Raw genomic sequence first — 19,501 nt, forward strand, 5'->3', positions numbered from 1 at the left:
GAACCCCTGGCTCCCTGAAGGGGGAGTAGCTGCACCGCCTCTCCATCCGCAGCTCCGGCGGCCAGCACCCAGGCTGCAGGCGTGACCCTGCTGCTTTGTCCGAGCCCACCCTTTTGTCAGCACAGGTTGACCGGGACGGAGATTCGGTCTAAGTCGGGTTCAGAAAACGGAAATACAGAAGGGTCTGTGGCAATTACAGGTTACAAGGACCAGCCATAAGGCAGGTGCGTGAGAGTGAGTCTCCCAGTCACAGCCTGGCTGGGGCAGGAGGCAGGGGCTTCGCCACCCCGCCGCGGTGGGAGAGGGCTGTGGTGCAGGCCGCCCCTGTGCCCAGCTCCTGTTCCTTAGCTGGCCTCAACTCTGCAGGCTCTCCTGCCCACCCTCACAGGCAGGACACCAGCCCTCAGGAGCCCGGCGCTCCGCCCCGCTTTGCGTGTCCTGTGCACACACACACACACACGTACACGCATGTCCCAGAGGCCCTGGCATACTTCAGGCTGCCGCACCCTCCCCAGGACCATTCATCCAGCACAAGGGAGCGGGGCGACCAGGACAGCTGCAGGCAGACCTTGGAAACCCAGAAAGGATCTAGGCCGAATCTCAGCTTTTTAATCTCTCGCACGCTCATGTTTGCTTTGACACAGTAGTGCTTCTGGTCGGTACATCACTGGCCCCTGACTCGGGGAAAAGAGCTTTCGTCCTGGGGCACTTGCCAGCCTCCGCCCTCGGTCACGTGATCCGTTCGGCCGGCCTCTCCTTCAGGGTGGGGACTGCTTCATGGTTTTCCAGCTCGTGGACACGAACAGGTCCCGGCTCTTAGCGAGCCGGACCATGAGCCGGCCCACGTAGAAGCCACTGATCTGGCCCACGCCGTCATTTCTCCCCATGGACAGGAGGAAGGTCAGCGCCCCTGTGGAGCAGACACACACACACGTGCACACACACACACGTATACATGCACACACGTGCACACACACACACGGAGCAGAGTTCACCCTCACATTCCCGTGCCTGCAAGGCACAGATCCCTCCCAGGGTCCCAGGGTCCCAGGGTCCCAGGGTCCCAGGGTCCCAGGGTCTGCAGCTCAGGGCAAGGAACTAGGTAAGATTTGTCTAGCAAGGGGGGGCGAGCCCCTGGCTTACTTTGAAGAGCTCTAGGGGCTGCCTCTGCCCCCACCTTTCAGAATTTGCTCTGTCAGTCAGTCAGTCATCTCACAGCCCGAACAGTCCTCCCCGTGTCTCTAACCACAGACTCCGAGGTTGTGAAGCAGGGGCGGGCATTCAGCACAGATTAGGAGCGCTCGGGACACCTGCCTGGGACTGAGCCCACATGCGCTCCGAGGTGCGCACCGAGGGAAGCAGCAGGTGACTGATCAAGTGCGTGGTCCCTGCCACCCCTGCGGGCAACCCATATGGAGTCCAAGGCTCCTGGCTTCGGCGTGGCCCAACCCCAGCTTTGGGGGCATCTGGCGAGCGAAGCAGAGGATGGAAGATCGATCTCCGCCTATCTCTCTCTCTTTCAAATCAAATGAAAGCAAATAAATAAAAAGTTTAAATAAAAAGATCTGTGGCGTGCAGGGGACCCCTCTTACCTGGCTTGTAGACCTTGAGGGGCCTCTGCCTCGTGGAGTTGATGATGTTGGCCACAGCGACGCCGGCGTGGAGGCCGGCGTGATAGGCCATCTTGGGCTCCTTCACGTCGGCACAGTCGCCGATGGCGTAGACGTGGCTGCAGCCCTCCACCTGGAGGTGCTCGTTCACTCTCAGAGCACCGTTGCCGGCCAGTCTGCTCTCTGCGGGGCAGCACCACACGGGAGACGGGGCCCTGAGTGGCGAAGCGGCCACCAGAACCAGCTCGGGGTGAGCCCTGGGGGCAGTCGGGTCACCCTCCGAAGGCACGCGCTTCAGAGGCAACCCCCCGAGCCGGCAGGTAGCACAGCAGTGAAGACGCCCCACGGGCACCCGGGGTAGGCGCTGTGGCACAGCAGGTTAAGCCGCAGCTTTGGGACACCTACACCCCAAATCAGAGTGTGGGGTTGCGTGCTGGCTCCTCTGCTCCTGATTCAGCCTCCTGATGTGTGTGTGTGTGTGTGTGTGTCTGTCTGTCTGTCTGTCTGTCTCTCTGCCTGGGGAAGTGGGCCATGGCCATACCACCTGCTTACCCAAGGCACTGTGGTAGGCAGAGCTGTTGACCTTGATGCCGTTGCAGAGAATCACCAGGTTGGTGGCCACCTCCGTGCCCTGGTCTGTCTGCACCTTGATGTAGTCCCGATACTCGTTCAGAGGCAGCTCCTCCAGGTTGCTCACCCGCTCACCTATGGGGCAGGGGAGGGGGGTTCCATGACCAGGCGGTTGGCAGAGGGCGGGCGCCTCACCAAGGCTGGAGCCCATGTCGAGGCTGGACCACTGTGGCCCAACAAGGGAAGTATTCCACCCCGTCTCCCCACCATGCCCCCCCCCCACAGTCTACTCTGCTGCCCCAGGAAGTACCCATCTGACGTCTGGCTCCAGGAAGCCCACTGGAGGGAAGTGTGCCTGAGCTCCCAGGAAGTTCTGAGAAAAGCTGTTCAATGGAGGACCTGGAACACGGCTCTCAGAATGTCAGCGACGCCATCCTAACCAGAACGAGACTTCCAAGTACACAACTAGGAAAGGTACGAGCCAGGGCAGGCAGGCGCGGCGGCCCGGCGGGCTAAGCTGCCACTCGGGATGCCTACATCCTATATCAGAGGCCCTGGCTCAGGGTCCCAGCTACTCCGCTTCTTATCCACCCTCCTGCTAATGTGCCTTGGAGGCAGTGGAGGATGGCTGACCCAGATGAAGTCCCTGGCTCCCGGCTTTCCTGGTTCAGCCAGGCTGTTGCAGATATTTAAGGAGTAAACCAGCACATGGAAGTTACCGCTCTCTCTCTCTCTCTTTCTTTTTCTCTCTCCCCCTCCCTCCATGTCATCTGCCTTTCAAATAAATTAATTTTTAAAATTAAAAAAAAAGGGAAAGCAGCAGAGGATGGCCCAAGTGCTTGGGTCCTTGCACCCACATGGGAGACCTGGAAGAGGCTCCTGGCTCCTGTTTTCTGGTTTACAATCAGCTCAGCCCCTGCTGTAGTGGCCATTTGGGAGGTGAACCAGTGGATGGAAGACCTCTCTCTCCCTCTCTCCCTCTCTCCCTCTCTCCTTCCCCCCCCTTCTCCCTCTCCCTCTCCCTCTCCCTCCCTCCTTCCCCTTCTCTGTGGGTAACTCTGCCTTTATAAAAAATAAAAATAGGGGCAAGCGTCGTGGCTTAATAGGCTAATCCTCCGCCTTGCGGCGCCAGCACACCAGGTTCTAGTCCGGGTCGGGGCGCCGGATTCTATCCCGGTTGCCCCTCTTCCAGGCCAGCTCTCTGCTGTGGCCCGGGAGTGCAGTGGAGGATGGCCCAAGTCCTTGGGCCCTGCACCCCATGGGAGACCAGGAGAAGCACCTGGCTCCTGGCTTTGGATCAGCATGGTGCGCTGGCCGCAGCGGCCATTGGAGGGTGAACCAACGGCAAAAGGAAGACCTTTCTCTCTGTCTCTCTCTCTCTCACTGTCCACTCTGCCTGTCAACAATAAAAAAATTTTTTTTAATTAAAAATAAAAATAAAAATAAAAATAATAAAATACACAAAGATGAGAGAAGGAGAAGGCAGAGAAGTCGCTTGCTGCCCTCACCGGTGGCGGAAGCCCCGCATCAGCAGTTGCCGGGAGGAGGCTGTGACAGCCATGGGGGACTTTCGGAGCAGGTGACTCGCCCCCCCCCCCCCAGCAGAGAACGAGGTGGAAGCCCAGTGTGGTAAAGTGCAGGGGTCACACTGGGATCAGAGCCCCACTCCCTAAAATGCTGGCAGGCACAGCCCTGGGACACAGAGGTTAAGCCGTTGCTTGGGACGCCTGCATCCCATAGCGGGTGCCTGGCTTGAGTCAGCTCCTCTGCTTCCAATCCGGCTTCCTGGGAGGCGGCAGTGACGGCTCAAGCACTTGAGTCCCTGCCACTCACATGGGAGCCCCAGATTGGGTTCTGGGCTCCTGGCTTCAGTCTGGCCATAGTGCTGGCTGTTATAGGCATTTGGGGAGCGAACCAGCAGATGAAAACCCTCTCTCTCTCTCTCTCTCTCTCTCTCTCTCTACTTTTCAAATAAAATGAAAAAAGTTTAGATGTTTTGAATCTGAGAAAAGCTACATTCCTCACCCCTTTCAAAATACAAACCAATACACCCATCTCCTATCCTACAGAGACATCATCATTCAGGCAAACCCTTTAGATGCACGTGAGAAAGATCGCTCAGCAGAGACCTCCCCCAGCCTGCACTGGGAGACCCTGCAGCTGCACTGCGCCAGCTGCGAGATCGCTGTCTCCAGAATGCTGAAACCCTCTAAGTGCCAGGGCCTCTGCCCTGCCCAGGACAGACCTCCTCCACAGGGCAAGGCTCAGTGGGCTGCGACACCCAAGACCCTCGGGGGTGCCTCGGGCCCAGCCCCTCGACACGGTGGGAGAGAGAGATCTTGGGGCAGACGCGGCCGCTGGCCAGCCGGGGGCCCTGGCTCAGCCCCGGAGGCCGTCCCGGGCCGGGGCGGGAGGCAGGTGCACGTACCCAGCAGCAGCCGCACGCCCTTCCGCAGCAGGATCTCCTTCACCTCCTGCCGCACGGAGGGCAGAAGCTCCTTGTCGGCCAGGGTCACTTGGGAGTGAATGAGCGTAACCTGGGGACAACGCAAACGCAGGGCCTGAGAAGCAGCCGCCGGGCCTCCAGCTCACTCAAGCATCCACCCCTCCTCTACCTCCGAGGAAGTCGTCTGCCCGATGCCAGGACCAGCGGGTGGCGAGCTGGGCGGGTGCTCCCTGCAGCCCCCGTGCCAGCGCAGCACAACCCACGGCTCACCGGGGACCACCTGGAGAGTTGTTTGCGAGCGCCCTTGGGCGTCTGTAATGATCCATGCCACAAGCAAGCCATTGCCATTGCAGCTATGAGAGGAGCACCTCGGGACCTGGCTGTGTGCTCTCTGGGTCAGCCCCAGGAAGTCAGAGGCGGCGCGCAAGCGTGTTCAGAGCCCGGACTGCAAAGCCAGACCAGCTGGGGTGAAATCCGTCTCGGATTCGCAGACACCCCTGCTCCCCAACATGAGCGCAGCAGCCCCACTCCTAGGAAATTTGTAGCGACGAATGCACGTGATCCAGCACGCACTAAGGCCCCAGCAAGGGCAGCTGCTAGCCCCTACGGGTACGGTACTGAGTTCCCGGAACTTATTTAGGCCCTCTTCCCGGTCTCCACCCTCGTAAGACAGGAAGGAACATATACGTTGGTGTCTGTCCCCCGGTACCTGACAGACAGCTCTTCGAACCCTTGAGAACAGGGGTGCTAGGACAATCACTTATGCTAAAATTTGGCCTTCGACCCTGGCTCCTGACTCAGATGCCCGGATGTTTGCAGTTGCCGGAGTACCAGCAGGAGAGTCTGATGCAGTTTCCAAACATCTTGGGATCCCCAGGGTGACACGGGCACCTGCTGTCCTGGTGAGGCCACCCTTGCTGGGCTCCTGCAACGGGACTGGCTGCCAGGAAGGTCACAGCACTGGCAGAGGTTTGGAGCTCGAAGCCCCACTCCTCTCCCTCCAAGCAGGGGGTGGAGCTGGACGCTGGGTCAACAGCCGGCCACGCCCCTGGACACCGCAGATCTGGGCACTTCCAGGTTGGCGCACGTGTCCACGGGCAAGGTAAAGAGGGCAGCCTCACTCCAGGGGGACAGAGCTCCCTGTGTTCAGGACCCTTCTGGGCCTCACCCCACAGACCTCTTCACCTGCTTGTTCGTTTGAATCCTTTACCACAGCCTTTGTAACACATCAGCACCAGGGGGCAGCACTGGGGTGCAGCCAGGTGCAGGTTCCAGTCGCAGAGGCTCCACTTCCGCTCCAGCTCCCTGCCAATGAGCCTGGGAAAGCAGCGGAGGATGGCCAAGTGCTTGTGCCCCTGCCATCCATATTGGAGACCCAGATGGAGTTCCAGGCTCCTGGCTTCAGGCCAGCCCAGCCTTAGCCGCTGTGGACATTTGGGGCATGAACCAATGGATGAAGGATCGGACTCTGTCTCTCCCTCTCTTTCACTCTTTCAAATAAAGAAATCTTTTAAAAAATGAGTAAAATAAGCTGGCAATAGTCAGTAGACTGCTCTACTGGGTTCCACAGCCACTCTGCCAAATTCAAACCCAAAGGGAGGATCCAAGGCAGACCGAAGCTGTGGGCCACCCGAGGACTGTGCTCTGGGACTGGGGTCTCGCCGTGGGACGGAGCCTCTCACCAGGCGGTCTGTGCTGGCTCCAGTTGGTGTACAACTGAACCAAACCGCAGGGGGGAAAGCCACACACCTCGGCACAGAAGCACTGAGTGTGAGAGGAGAAGATTGGTTTTTCCCTACGCAATCCGCATAAATAAAATGAATACACTGTAGCTGTGCCAGTCACTCATAACTCCCGACAGTTTGTCAGAGGACAGCTGTGTAATTCATTTAGCCTGCATGGATCTTCCTTTCAACATCAACCCGCCCTTCCCTAGGGGAGAAAAGAACCATCCATGGGTTCCATGCGGCTCTCATGAGCCGGTCTGGCATCAGCGGCAAGCAACTGTGTGGAGGACCTGGGGTTACCGTCACCCCTCGGCCCTCCCCAAGCCCCTGCAAATAGCAGGCTGGGGTTTTCCTTTTCTTTCTTTCTTTCTTTCTTTCTTTCTTTCTTTCTTTCTTTCTTTCTTTCTTTCTTTCTTTTTTTTTTAAGATTTATTTATTTATTTCATAGGCAGATTTACAGAGAGGCAGAGAGAGAGAGAGAGGTCTTCCATCCGCTGGCTCACTCCCCAAATGGCCACAACCGGGACTCGAACCAGCGTCCATATGGGATGCCAGCACTGCAGGTGGCGGCTTTACCTGCTACATCACAGCGCTGGTCCCAGGGTTTTTCTTTTCTTGCCAGGGCACCAGAAGTGTCTCTCTCTCACCCAGAAGGGGACAGGGCAGGCTGATGCCACCGTCCTGTGGGAACAGGCAGTGCGGGTTGACTGCCATGGGGTGTGGACCACCACGCGGTCCAAACTGAGTGCCATCTAAAAGAGGCCATCAAGGGGTCGGCGCTGTGGTGCAGCAGGTTAGAGTCCCATGTGGGCACCAACTTGAGTCTCAGCTGCTCCACTTCCAATCCAGCTCCCTGCTAATGCTCTTGAGAAAAGCAGCAGAAGACAGCCCAAGTCCTCGGGCCCCTGTACTCACGTGGGAGACTCAGATAAAGCTCCTGGCTTCGGCCTGGCCTAGCCCCAGTCATTGCAGCCATTTGGGAAGTGAACCAGCAGATGGAAGATCCCTCTGTCTCTGTTTCTCCCTCTCTCTGTAACTTTATCTCTCAAATAAATAAAATACATCTTTAAAAAAAAAGTCATCAAGTGTACATTTATATCATAAAGGCCTAAGTTAACTTCTCTGGAGTTTGTCCCTGGCTGAATGAAGACACACCCAGAGCAGCTGGGGAAGGTCAAGTGCTGTGGAATCGGCTCCACGTCCCCTGCACAAGTGCACTTTAGCACAAGATAGGAAACAGACACTCCCAGCCTATATGAGTGGAGCTCCCGCCTCCCAGGCCCTGCCCCAATTCCTTCTGTCCCTTAAATACCAGAGCCCAGGCAGCGGCCCCACCTCTTTGTTGGGATACTCGGTTTTAATCTCTGCGGCCATCTCCACGCCAGCCGAGCCTCCTCCCACCACCACGACGAACTCTGAGCGCTGGACCTGGAGAGGAAGGGGCGGTAACACACACAGACACATCCGCCCTCGGCCTGCCGGCATAGCCTCTGGGAGAGGAGCCTTTGCAAGTCGAGGGCCCAAAGGCACCTCCCTGTGCCCGGCTGCAGGATTGCTGTGAAGGTGGACTGAGACCAGGAGCCCAGGCTGCTCCACAAAACACGAACCCCTCTGAAGGGGAGAGCAAAGCCCAAGAGTGAGTGGCCGGGGACAGACCAAGTGCAAGGGGCGGGTCTGAGGCACCCACGTGCAGGCCTCTGCCTGGAGAAGTCTTCCCCTCGCTCCACGCTGCCGTCAGCAGCCCTGCAGCCATCCCCAGGCTGTTCTCTGTCATGCCCTCCCGGCCCCACGCCTGGCCGGGGCAGCTCACCTGCTGCACCATGTCCTCGTAGGCTTGGATGGCGGCCTGCTGGCAGGAAACCTCATTCAACTTGCCTGGGAAGGGCCCGCTGCTGCCTGTGGCCAGGATTAGATGCGAGTAGGGCAGGGCCTGTGAGAGACAAGGAGCAGACAGGGATAGAACAGGGCCGGGGTTTCTGTACCCGTCGCCAGGCCCCCACCTGCCAAGACGCACCACGAGCATGAGGCGCCTCGGGACCAAAATCACCAAGCCAGATAGGGCAAGGGACGGCACTAGGGCCATAAGACACCTAAGGAAGCAGACAGCACCCCCTGCCTGGAGGAGGAAGGCCCGGGCCCAGGAGGCAGGGCAGTGATCAGGAAACTCCTTGTCAGGGGTTAAGCAGGACTGGAGCTTCCACTGCAGAGTCGGGGTCCAAGCTCTTGGGTGTGGTGAAAGAGCCCTCCCCTGCCTCACCAAAGAGAGAAGGAGAAGGAAATGTTACTTATAGTCTACATATATGAAGTTGACACCAACAGGGCTGCTCCAGAACAGGGGGCCTACTCCCTCTCCACCCCACCTGGAGCCCCAAGATGCCTTCACGGACCCTTCCAGGGCCCTGGACCGGCAGGACGTGGGGACACAGTAACCCTCCACCAGGAGACGCTCCAACCCTAGAGTCACACCAGGGAGGACCGGGTGACTCTGGCCCGTGTGCTTACTGAGGATGGGGCCTGTGCCCCCCGCTCCCAGTGCCCCCTGCACTTGGATTACTAAGTTGGGGGCTGGTGGCCACATGCTGGCGGAACTCAAGCCCCTGTGGACATGTACCAGGCACCTGCTGTATACACCATGGTGAGGAACACAGGTGTGGAGAGACACACCTGTGCCCCCCGTGACTTCCCAACCCAGGGGAGGGGCGATCATGTCCGTGCCTAACCTTGGCTTCTAGACAGTGGAGAACATCCCAGCCCATAAGCTGCCAGGCCTGAGCCTCGCCTGATCCCCTGGCTGGGGGATCCTGGGAGCCTCTCTGTAAACGAGGTCGGACCCGCTCCCTCTCAGGGTCACGTGAACACCAAAGGAGACTCGCGCAGAGGCACACGGGAAAGATGGGGGATTCCTGCAGTGCTGAGCTCAAGCCCTGTCTATGAAGAATCTGCTCTACGCCCAGCCCCAGGCAGGGGCTAGGGGTCACAGAGGGCTCCCCGTCGGCCTCTGGGGGCCACCCCACACAGGTCCTGCATGCCCAGCAGGTGCAAGCTGGGCCCACCGCGCTCACCTCGCCACCCTGCAGCAGCACCGTCTGATTCTTCAGGTCTATCCCGACCACCCGACCCTGCCGGAAGTTGTCCTTGAAGGTCACTGAGTAGGAAATGAATGTCTTTTTGGCGAACCCTGAGGAATGGGCACAGAAGAGATCACAGAGTGGAACTGAGCCTTTGCTGAGCTACACTCCAACAGGGGCGCCCTCAACCACACAGCGGGCCAGTGGGTACGCGCATGACACCCTTTACCCCCTGAAACGCCAACCTGGGCCTGTGGACCTCAAAGAACCCAGGACTCTTACTTCTGGGGCCTCATTATGGCAGCTGCTTAAGAACAGTGACCTTGGGGCCAGTGCTGTGGCATAGAAGGTAAAGTTGCCACCTGCAGCACCGGCATCCCATAGGGGCACTGGTTCCAGTCCTGGCTTCTCCACTTCCCATCCAGCTTTCTGCTGTGGCCTGGGAAAACAGTGGAAGATGGCCCAAGTGCTTGGGACCCTGCACCCGCGTGGAAGACCCAGAAGAAGCTCCTGGCTCCTGGCTTAGGAGTGGCACAGCTCCAGCCGTTGCAGCCATTTGGGGAGTGAACCAGTGGATGGAAAATATCTCCTTTTTTTTTTTTTTTGGACAGGCAGAGTGGACAGTGAGAGAGAGACAGAGAGAAAGGTCTTCTTTTGCCATTGGTTCACCCCTCAATGGCCGCTGCGGCCGGCGCACCATGCTGATCCGAAGCCAGGAGCCAGGTGCCTCTCCTGGTCTCCCATGCGGGTGCAGGGCCCAAGGACTTGGGCCATCCTCCACTGCACTCCCTGGCCACAGCAGAGAGCTGGACTGGAAGAGGAGCAACTGGGACAGAATCCGGTGCCCCGACAGGGACTAGAACCCAGGGTGCCGGCACCACAGGCGAAGGATTAGCCTAGTGAGCCACGGCGCCGGCTGGAAGATCTCTCTCTCTCTCTCTCTCTCTCTCTCTCTCTCTCTCACTGCCTCTGCCTCTCTGTAACTCAGCCTTTCAAATAAAATAAATAAATCTTAAAAAAAAAAAAAAACAGTGACCTTGGGGCTGGCATTGTGGTACAGCGGGTTAAGCCAACAATCCCATACCCAAGCACCAGTTCAAGTCCCAGCTGCTCCCCTTCCAATCCAGCTCCCCACTAACGCACTGGGAAAGCAGTGAAAGTTGGCCCAAGTGCGTGGGTCCTGCCACCCATGTGAGAGACCAAGATGGAGTTCCAGGCTCCTGGCTGAAGAGAAACCTGGCCCAGCCCAGCTGTTGAGACCAACTGGGGAGTGAACCAGCAGACGGAAGCTCTCTTTCTGTCTCTCACTCTCTCTAACTGGGCCTTTCAAATAAACAAATCTTTTTTTTTTTTTTAAATTGACCTTGAGAGTCTGAGAATTTGCCCCATGGTGGCATTGACAATGGAGAGAACCATACAGCCCAAAGAAGATGCCCCATGTGGTGACGGCCCCAGGGAGGAGCACTTACCACTCTCCACGGAGGCACGCAGGGCGGCCACGTTGTGGTGGAAGGAGTCCTTCATGTCCACCAGCAGGAAGGGCACGTTCAGCGCCTGCAGCTGGCTCGCGGCCGCGATACCACCGAAGCCCCCGCCCACGATCACCACGTGCAGGGCTCCCGTGTCCACTGAGACCTGGGACCCCATCTCAAACCAGGCACTCCTGGGCTGCGAGAGAGCACATCAGAGTCAGGCAGGCTGGGAGGGTGGGGCCTATGGCCAGAGAGGCCTCAGATACCACGAGTTGACCCTTCTAAACAAGGCGATGCTTTTACTCATGAAATTCCAATTTTGTAAAATTAAATTCAGCAGACAGGAGGGGCATCCTACTTCTATGCCACCCCCTAACCACCCATTCCCTTCTTCAGAGGGAGCCAAGTTGGTCCAAACCCTCCCAGAGACTTTGCAGGCATACACAATCATGACCATTGCTTGCAAATGTTAAGCAAATGCTTCCGCACTTCTCTTTTACCCAAGAGATTGCAGCAGGGGCAGGTGTTGGGCGCAGTGGTTAAGCCACCACTCGGGCATCCCCATCTCATAGCAAAGTGCCCGGTTCGGGTCCTGGCTACTCTGCTTCTGAACCAGCTTCCCGCAACATGCACCAGGGAGGCAGCAGGTGATGGTTCAAGCCCTGGCGTCTTTACCACCCACCTGGGAGACCTGAATGGGGGTCTGTGCTCCTGGCTTCAGCCTGGCCCAACTCCAGCTGCTGCAAGCATTTGGGGAGTGAATCAACCACTCCCCCTCTCTCTCCCTCACCAAAATAAAGTGAAAATTAAAAATATTTTCGGGGCTGGTGCTGTGGCGTAGTGGGTGAAGCCACCACCTACAGCGCCGGCATCCCACATGGGTGCCGATCTCCCACATGGGAGACCAGGAGGAAGCACCTGGCTCCTGGCTTCAGATCAGCGTAGCTCTGGCCGTAGTGGCCATTTCGGGGGTGAACCAGTGGAAGGAAGACCTTTCTCTCTGTCTCTCTCTCTCTCTCGCTCACTGTCTAACTCTATTTGTCAAATAAATAAATAAAAATAAATAAATAAATATTTTTAAAATAGGGGCCAGTGTTGTGGCATAACAGGTTAAGCCACTGCCTGAAACACCAGTATCCCACACAGGCATCAGATTAAGTCCCAGCCGCTCCACTTCTGATCCAGCTCTCTGCTATGGCCTGGGAAAGCAGTAGAAGATGGCCTAAGTACTGGCTCCAGCCATTGCAGCCAGCAGGGGAGTGAACCAGTAGATCTAAGACCTCTCTCTCTCTCTCTCTCTCTCTCTCTCTCTCTCTCTGCCTCTGCCTCTCTCTAACTCTGCATTTCAAATAAATAAGCAAATCTTTAAAAGAAAGAAAGAAGGTGGGGGGGGGGGAGGAAGGGAGGGCTAAAAAACAAAACATGAGCCCAGGAGCCAGCATTGTGGCGCAGCTAGTTACGCTGCCACTTGTGACACCAGCATCCTATACTGGAGTGAGTCCCCCCTACTCTGCTTCCCATCCAGCTCCCTGCTAATGAGCCTGGGAAAGCAGCAGAAGACGGCACTGCTACTCACGTGGGAGATCAGAGTGGAGTCCTGGCTCCTGGCTTCAGCCTGGCCCTGGCCTGCCCGTTTTGGCTGGTTGGGGAGTGAACCAGAGGATGGAAAAAGATCTCTCCCTCCCTCCTTCCCTCTCTATGTCTATCTTTCCCTCTTTCTCTTTCAAATAAATAAATTTAAAAAAGAAAAAGAAGGGGCTGGCACTGTGGCATAGTAAGCTAAGCCTTTGCCTGCGGTGCCAGCATCCCATATGGACACTGGTTTGTTTCCTGGCTGCTCCTCTTTCGATCCAGCTCTCTGCTATGGCCTGGGAAACCAGTAGAAGATGGCCCAAGTGCTAGAGCCCCTGCACCCATGTGGGAGACCCGGAAGAAGCTCCTGGCTCCTGGCCTTGGATCAGCACAGCTCCGGCCACTGTGGCCATCTGGGGAGTGAACCAGCAGATGGAAAGACCTCTCCCTCTCTCCCTCTCTCTGTCTATAACTCTACCTCTCAAATAAATAAATAAAAATTGAAAGGGAGGGAGGGAGGGAAGGAGGGGGGGGAGGGAGGGAGGAAAAGAAAACAGTGGGGCCTAACAGGAGGTGTTGGGTCTGGAAGGCCCCAGCCTGAGCCTGAGTCGTCGCTCCCTCACTCCTGTCCTCTTGTGCCCTCCATCACGGGATGAGCAGCAAGAAGGCGCTCACCAGACAGCAGCCCCTTCAGCTCAGATCCCAGCCTCCAGAGGCATCGGCCACTACACTTCTGTCCATTTTTTTTTTTTTTAAGATTTATTTATTTATTTGAAAGGCAGATTACAGAGAGGTGGAGGCAGAGAGAGAGGGGGAGAGAGAGGTTTTCCATCCACTGGTTCACTCCCCAAAAGGTCACAATGGCCAGAGCTGAGCTGATCTGAAGCCAGAGCTTTTTTCCACATGGGTGCAGGGGCCCAAGCACCTGGGCCATCTTCTACTGCTTTCCCAGGCCACAGCAGAAAGCTGGATTGGAAGTGGAGCAGCCGGGTCTCCAACCGGTGCCCATATGGGATGCCGGCACTGCAGGCAGTGGCTTTACCCGCTACACCACAGCACCAGCCCCACTTCTGTCCATTACAAATTACCCAATCTCTGTGGCAGCACAGAACAGACTGAGACAATCGCGGTATGAGCCGAGGCCTTGACCGTGGGGTGGACAGGGGCGTCACTCCCCAGCAGCACTCCTGGCACAGCTGGGGACACCCCCAAGAGACTGATGTGCTGGCCAGGAAAAGGACCTGCCTGGGCCAGGGAGCGGTCATCTGAGGAGGGTGGAGGGTGGGGGCCAGGTCTGCAGGCCGGGGCCTCCTCCCGAGGCTTGCTGTCACCCCTGGCCGGGGACCACCACACCACTTCCCAGCAAACTGAGAACAAAACCTTGGTTGGGTCTCTGAAGGCCCACACGTCAAGAGCCCTTGGCCCAGAGCCACCAGCCAAGGACACCTGAGGTAGGGACAGTACAGGGCTGGGTCACGAGCTGCTGGACCACTGAGCAGAGGAGAAAAGAGAAAAGCAACAAAGACGCCCGGGGCTCCGCCAGGCAGCCTGGGAGGCTGGCAGACAGGGTCCACATTGCATCCCAGAATCGGCCCCTGTGGAACGCGAGCAGATGGCCTGGAACTGCAGCCTGGGGCCTGGGGTCCAGCCGGGCCAGACTCCAGAGGGCCTGTGTGGTGGAGGACGCACCCTGCCTCTCCAAGGAGCTAGCCTGACTGTGGCCACGATGGGAGAGCAGCGGCGGGGTTGCGGGGGGTACTGGCTCAGGCAGCAGGACATCGGGCCCCCCAAGGGCCTGCGCTGGCCCACGGAGAAGCAGGAAGAAACCAGGGAGAGGACTAAGAACCAAGCGAAGGTCCTGCAGCACAGGAAACAGCACACAAGGGCCCAGCCACGGTGGGGCTGGTGGGGTGTGGAGGGCAGTGCCAAGGGAGGGAGAAGTGGACTCCAAGGTCAGCCTTGAAGGACACACAGCAAGCTGCAGATTGGCCTGACGGGAGTGCTCCCAGCTGCCGGGCAGCACCACGGGCAGCAGGAGGGTCACGGGCTCTGTCCTGGTCATCTGTGTGGCCCTTCCCTCTCTGGCCTCAAGGCTCTCTTAAAATAGCAGCCTATGAGCCGTGGCCAGCTCTGATACCTGGAGATATTATATCCACCTGGGTCCTTGATGTCACTGGCTTCTAGGACAAGGCAGCACCCGGATGGTCCCCGGACCAGCCCGCACTTACCAGGCTAGAACTCCACGCACCGTGCTCCCTGGAGTTCAAATGCCCACTGGGGCAGCAGTATGGAGAGTGGAGCTGGCACAGGGGTTTGGAGGGAATTTAAAAATGCTTCTCATTGGCCAAACGGTCCCCCAGGCACTGAGATTCCCACCTCCTCATAGACGAGGAAACTGAGCCCTGGGCAGGGCTGGGACCCAGGGCAAGTCCCCCAGGAGGCAATGGCACTCATCCTGCATGCCCTCGGGCTGCACCTGCCAACGGGGTCAGAAGGAGAATGTCGTCTGGGGCCAGGACCCGGGAGGTCAGAAGCCGAGCAGGGGTTGGGAAGAGGGCAGGCGAGGAGACAGGCGAGGCGTGGGGTGTGTTTCACTGGCTCCCTTTAACACGGTCCCCTCTAGGCTGGGCCCTGCCCCTGGGGCTGGCAGCCAGTGAGAAAGTCAGAAAAACACCCAGGAAGCCCTGCTCCCCAGCTGCCTGAGCCAGGGCCCGGACAGGGGCTACACAGTTTGGAGGGTGTGGGGATTCCCTGTGGCCTACCTGGGGAAGCTCAAGGAAGTATCCTAGAGCCTTGAAAAGAGAGCTGGGGCCTGGGCCTCTCCAGCAGGGGGAACAACCTAGCCAGAGGCCCCGCGGCAGGAAGGGTGTGCCTGAGCAGAGTTCGGGGCACACGGGGCAGAAAGGCGGGGCAGGTGACAGGGGCCAGGGCAGTTCCGACAGCCAGGTGGGGATACAGAGCCTGCCCGGGCCCCTCACAGGGCTCCTGAAGGGCAGGGGGCTGGCCCAAGTTGCTGAGCCCTTGATCCCCAGTGCACAGGATCCACAAGCCGCTTCCTCCAAGAGCAGACCCTCACCCAACCCTGCTCCCCCCATGAAGGCAACCCGCTTAGGGCTCCTGGAGGGGCCCTGGGTCCTGCGCACTGACCCGGGCCCCAGGGCAGGGCCAGGTTGGCAGGGTCTCTTCCACAGTCTGCCTTCTCTCTCCCCTACTGACCTCCGACACCGTCACGTGGTGGGGTAGGGAGGCCAGGGACGCTTGCCCCGCACCAACCCCTTGCCCAACACTCTTGGACACCAACTCTCCTTGGCTCCTCCCAGTCAGTTCTCGCCTGGCGCCCAAGGACAGCCAGAGTCCCCCCTGCTCAGCCCTGGTCTACCGCGTCAGACGTCTAAACCAAGGGCATGGGCCGCGGACCTGCATCCCTCGCCACGTGGCCCATGGGAGCTCAGGAGGACAGAGGGAGGAAGGAACGCTCAACACAGTGGCAGAGCTGGGTACACACCCTCAGCTGGCGGGAGAGCCCACCACTCCGAGGAAACCTCCTCAGGGAGGGACCACAGAAAACAGCCACACCCGCCCGATGGTTATTTGTAGCCATTCACGTTTAAAGGGCAAATGGCACTTCCATGAAAAAGGCGCTAATGCACACATACGCAGGTCCGCGTGCACATACGTGATGCCCCTGCAAGCCTGCCTATGTCTTCACATTTAATAGCTGTGTGGTTTGTTCATTGTGGAACAAAATTCAGTGACTTCCCAAGTCAATCCTCAGCAAACCTCCAAGGGAGATCACAGAGACATTTTTTGCATTATTCCTGTCTACAGAGTTACCTGCTCTAGAAGTTTCCGTGCGTGCAGTCACATATGCGGCCCTCATGTCTGGCTCCTCTCACCCCACATGATGTGCTCAAGGCCACCCCTGCTGAAGCCTGTATCAGTCCTACACTTATCTTCAAAAAGCTTCTGCAAGGTGTGTGTTATGAAAACACTATGAATGGGTATCCAAATACTCTGCACCAAAGTAAACTTATCTTTCAGCCCCATGTTCCCACAGACTTTCTCGAGCCGCTTTGGCCGCACAGCACGCTCAGGTCGCTCCCAGTTTTTGGTTAAGGTGAAGGGCACCCCGGCAGCACCTGTGGACCAGCGTCTGTACGCACGCGTGCCTCAAGGGTCCTCAGCGTGCACCGGGTGTGGAACGCAGGGCAGCAGGGTAACCCTGGCATTGACTCCCTGAGAACTGCCAGTGCACCCTCCGATTCCCAGGCAACGCCGAAGCCCAGGGAGGAAGCACAGACTTTCCCCTACAGCTGCCTGGGTTCAGCAGCGTTTGCTCAGCAGAGAGCGCAGAACGCCCGGCCTGCATGGGTGCTCAGTCAGCCCTCCCCGCCCCGCACCGGGCATCTTCCCCGGTACTAGGGGGCCCTCAGGAATCTACTGGAAAATGGGGACGTCAGAGACGCCAGCGCTGAGAGCTGTACCTGGGAGCATGCTCTGAGCAGACAGGTTCAAAGGGGCGCCCTATACTCCCGGACCCAAACCTTGCCCCTTCTTCTAGCACACAGCCACTCTCTCCTTAACACGGCCTTGGTCCGCCCACCGCCTGCACTCGCATTTGGATCCCAGCTTCATCTCACCACCAGGAGACTGGGCCGACCCTGGAGCACCTGGGCCCTGCCCTGACCAGCGCTCAGAGCCCCTGGCTACTACAGTGCTCCCTGGAGAACTCCTCCCAAGGCGCTGGGGCGAGGGCGGGTGGGATCTCAGAGCGTGGGGGCTCCAGCAGCAGAGCCTGACACCCACCCTCCGAAAGGGAAACCCAAGCTGTGTCTGACCTCGCGCAGGGACGCCAGCTCCCAAAAGACATTCCCAGGGCCAGAAACCCTTGGTGGAGAGGACAAGAGGGGTGCGAGAGGCTGGTGCCCGACTGGAGCAGCACCCCGCCGGCTTAGGCATCTCAGAGTTAGCCCAGCACTGCTGGTCTTGGCCCCGGGGAACCCGGAGCCCCGGGAGGCGGACGCGGGGCTCTGCGCGCAACCCACTGGGAGACTGAGGTCTCCTCCGGCCCCGGACACCAGCTTCAGCCCGGCCCCTACCCAGCCACAGATCCCGGTCCCGCTCACACCCGCCCACGTGCCCAGGTCCCTTCTCTTCCCGGCCTGAGCCCCGCGGGAGGACTCGGCAGGGATTCTAGGCCTCTCGCGGAGGGTGGGCCACTTCCCCTGCCCGCGCCAACTTTCCTGCGGAGTTCGGGAACCGGGGCGGAAGTCCTGGGCGATGGCGCACCGTGCCAAGGCCACAACGCGGGTGCCGGCCGCGCCGCTCGCCAGGGCCCCCTCCCGCACGCCCTCACCTGCCGGCCGCCGTGCGCTTGCGCTCCTCTCGCTCGGCGCCCTCCGCGGGTGCCTTCCGGAGCCGGCCGGCTCTAGCCCTGCTGGGCCGGGCGTGACTCAGCGCCCTTGGCGACGCCCCGGGCGGGTCCAGGACGCTGTGTCCCGCCCGGCCGCCTGGGGACCGGCCCTGAACGCGAGCGAGCAGCCTGAAAATGTGGAACAAACGCCCCCTAATGCTGGCGCCGCCCGAGGCTGCCCGAGCTCTGGAGCTAGCGGGAGCTGCCGGGAGCTCGGGTTTGCGGCTCCCGGCGCTGACTGGGGGACCTGGGCGCACCTGCAGAATAACTGGGCAAACCTGGCCAAACACCTGCTGTGCGCCGGCCGCTGCGCTAGGGGCTGGCGGGATAAAGGAGAAAAAGTCATGCTTTCTGCTTTCGTGGAGGTGAGAGCCTGGAGAAAGACAGATGTTCAACGCCACCAAAAACAGAATTAAAAAACAAAACAGGGGCCGGCGCTGTGGCGCAGGGGGTTAAAGCCCTGGCCTGAAGCGCCGGCATTCCATATGGGCACCGGTTCTAGTCCCGGCTGCTCCTCTTTCCAATCCAGCTCTCTGCTATGGCCTGGGAAAGCAGTAGATGGCTCAAGTCCTTGGGTCCCTGCACCACGTGGAAGACCCAGAAGAAGCTCCTGGCTCCTGGCTTCGGATCGGTGCAGCTGCAGCCATTGCGGCCATCTGGGGGGTGAACCAGCGGATGAAGACCTCTCTCTCTGTCTCTACCTCTCTCTGTGACTCTTTCAAATAAAATAAATAAACAAAAATAAATCTTTAAAAAAAAAAAAAAACGAGGAGCCAGAGAAGGGTGGGAAGAGCCCTCTCAGAGGAGGAAGAGTTGGCTGTGGGCCATGCAGGGGATGGGGAGGCTGCTGTTCTGGGTGTGCTGAGATGCGGAACAGGTGCAGGCTGCCAGGACTAAGCTACTTTGGATCCAGCCATCTTCATGGACTGGGGGCAAACGTTAGCACCTACCCGAGGAAAGTCTCACTGGGCGCACGTCTGTGAGGGATTTCAGCGCCGTGCTGGCACCCAGCAGCCCTGCACAGTCCACAGATACTTTGTGTTGCGGTCTGGTGCGCCCAGAGCCACACAGCCTGCTCCTCAGCAGCTCCCTCCCGCCCAGACCAGCTCTCTTCTGAATACTGCCCTTCACTGTCCAAGTTTTCTTGAGCAATTAAAAAAAAAAAAAAATCCCATCCCACTGGGATCCGGAACATCGTGACCAACTCCATCCCAAAGACGCTGGCGCCGGGGACCGTCTCCAGCTGGGAGGGAAGTCAGGGACCTCCCACAGCAGCCCAGTCTAGGGCCACACAGCCCAGCGCTCTGGAATCCTGTCTTCCTTTAGGGGCTTGCACCCTGCCCGTTCTGTGCCGGCTGAACAAAGGGTTGCGGTCAGGGCTGGGGGGTATCTGCTTTCTTGTCTAAGCCCCTGGGCTGAGAGAAACCAGAGCCGAAGTGCGCGTTCACACACTCTGTGGGCCCTGCCTGTCTTTGGCCGCTCTGGCAGGAAGCTATCTGGAGCCCACTGGCTGGATATGAAATCGTCCCCCTGCCGACCCTCCCCCCTTGCACCAGGCCTTGAATTTGTCCAGGGCTTTGCCGACCTCCAAATGTGTGTGTGTGTGTGTAGGAAAGGTAGACC

The 19,501-nt window shown here is 58.8% G+C and overlaps 1 protein-coding gene and 1 long non-coding RNA gene across 7 annotated transcripts; one reads left to right on the forward strand and one right to left on the reverse strand.

Annotated features, from left to right (window-relative positions):
• Positions 1-589: 589 nt before the first annotated feature.
• On the reverse strand, positions 590-18,158 carry AIFM2 (AIF family member 2, ferroptosis suppressor). Of its 6 annotated transcripts, XM_089314111.1 has the most exons (10): positions 16,300-16,426; positions 14,694-14,765; positions 10,891-11,089; positions 9,416-9,531; positions 8,164-8,283; positions 7,689-7,781; positions 4,609-4,717; positions 2,163-2,315; positions 1,593-1,793; positions 590-910 (listed from the first exon to the last, which is right to left on the reverse strand). In XM_089314111.1, the coding sequence occupies exons 3-10, from the start codon at positions 11,066-11,068 to the stop codon at positions 759-761; spliced, it is 1,122 nt and encodes a 373-aa protein (XP_089170237.1). In that variant the 5' UTR covers positions 11,069-11,089; positions 14,694-14,765; positions 16,300-16,426; the 3' UTR covers positions 590-758. The 6 variants fall into 6 exon arrangements, 5 of the variants coding, with proteins under 5 accessions (XP_089170237.1, XP_008268238.1, XP_002718485.1 ...); XR_016221677.1 differs by lacking the exons at positions 14,694-14,765; positions 16,300-16,426 and adding an exon at positions 17,822-18,032 and having other exon boundaries at positions 7,269-7,781; XM_008270016.5 differs by lacking the exons at positions 14,694-14,765; positions 16,300-16,426 and adding an exon at positions 17,822-18,158.
• Positions 17,844-18,644, forward strand: LOC149122014 (uncharacterized). The gene is made up of 2 exons (XR_016221678.1): positions 17,844-18,243; positions 18,408-18,644. It is a non-coding gene; the product is annotated as an uncharacterized LOC149122014 (long non-coding RNA).
• The last annotated feature ends 857 nt before the right edge of the window (positions 18,645-19,501 follow it).

The sequence above is a fragment of the Oryctolagus cuniculus genome, chromosome 15 (genome assembly GCF_051225735.1).
Source record: "Oryctolagus cuniculus isolate XC-2025 breed Fujian yellow rabbit chromosome 15, ASM5122573v1, whole genome shotgun sequence".
NCBI lineage: Eukaryota > Metazoa > Chordata > Mammalia > Lagomorpha > Leporidae > Oryctolagus > Oryctolagus cuniculus.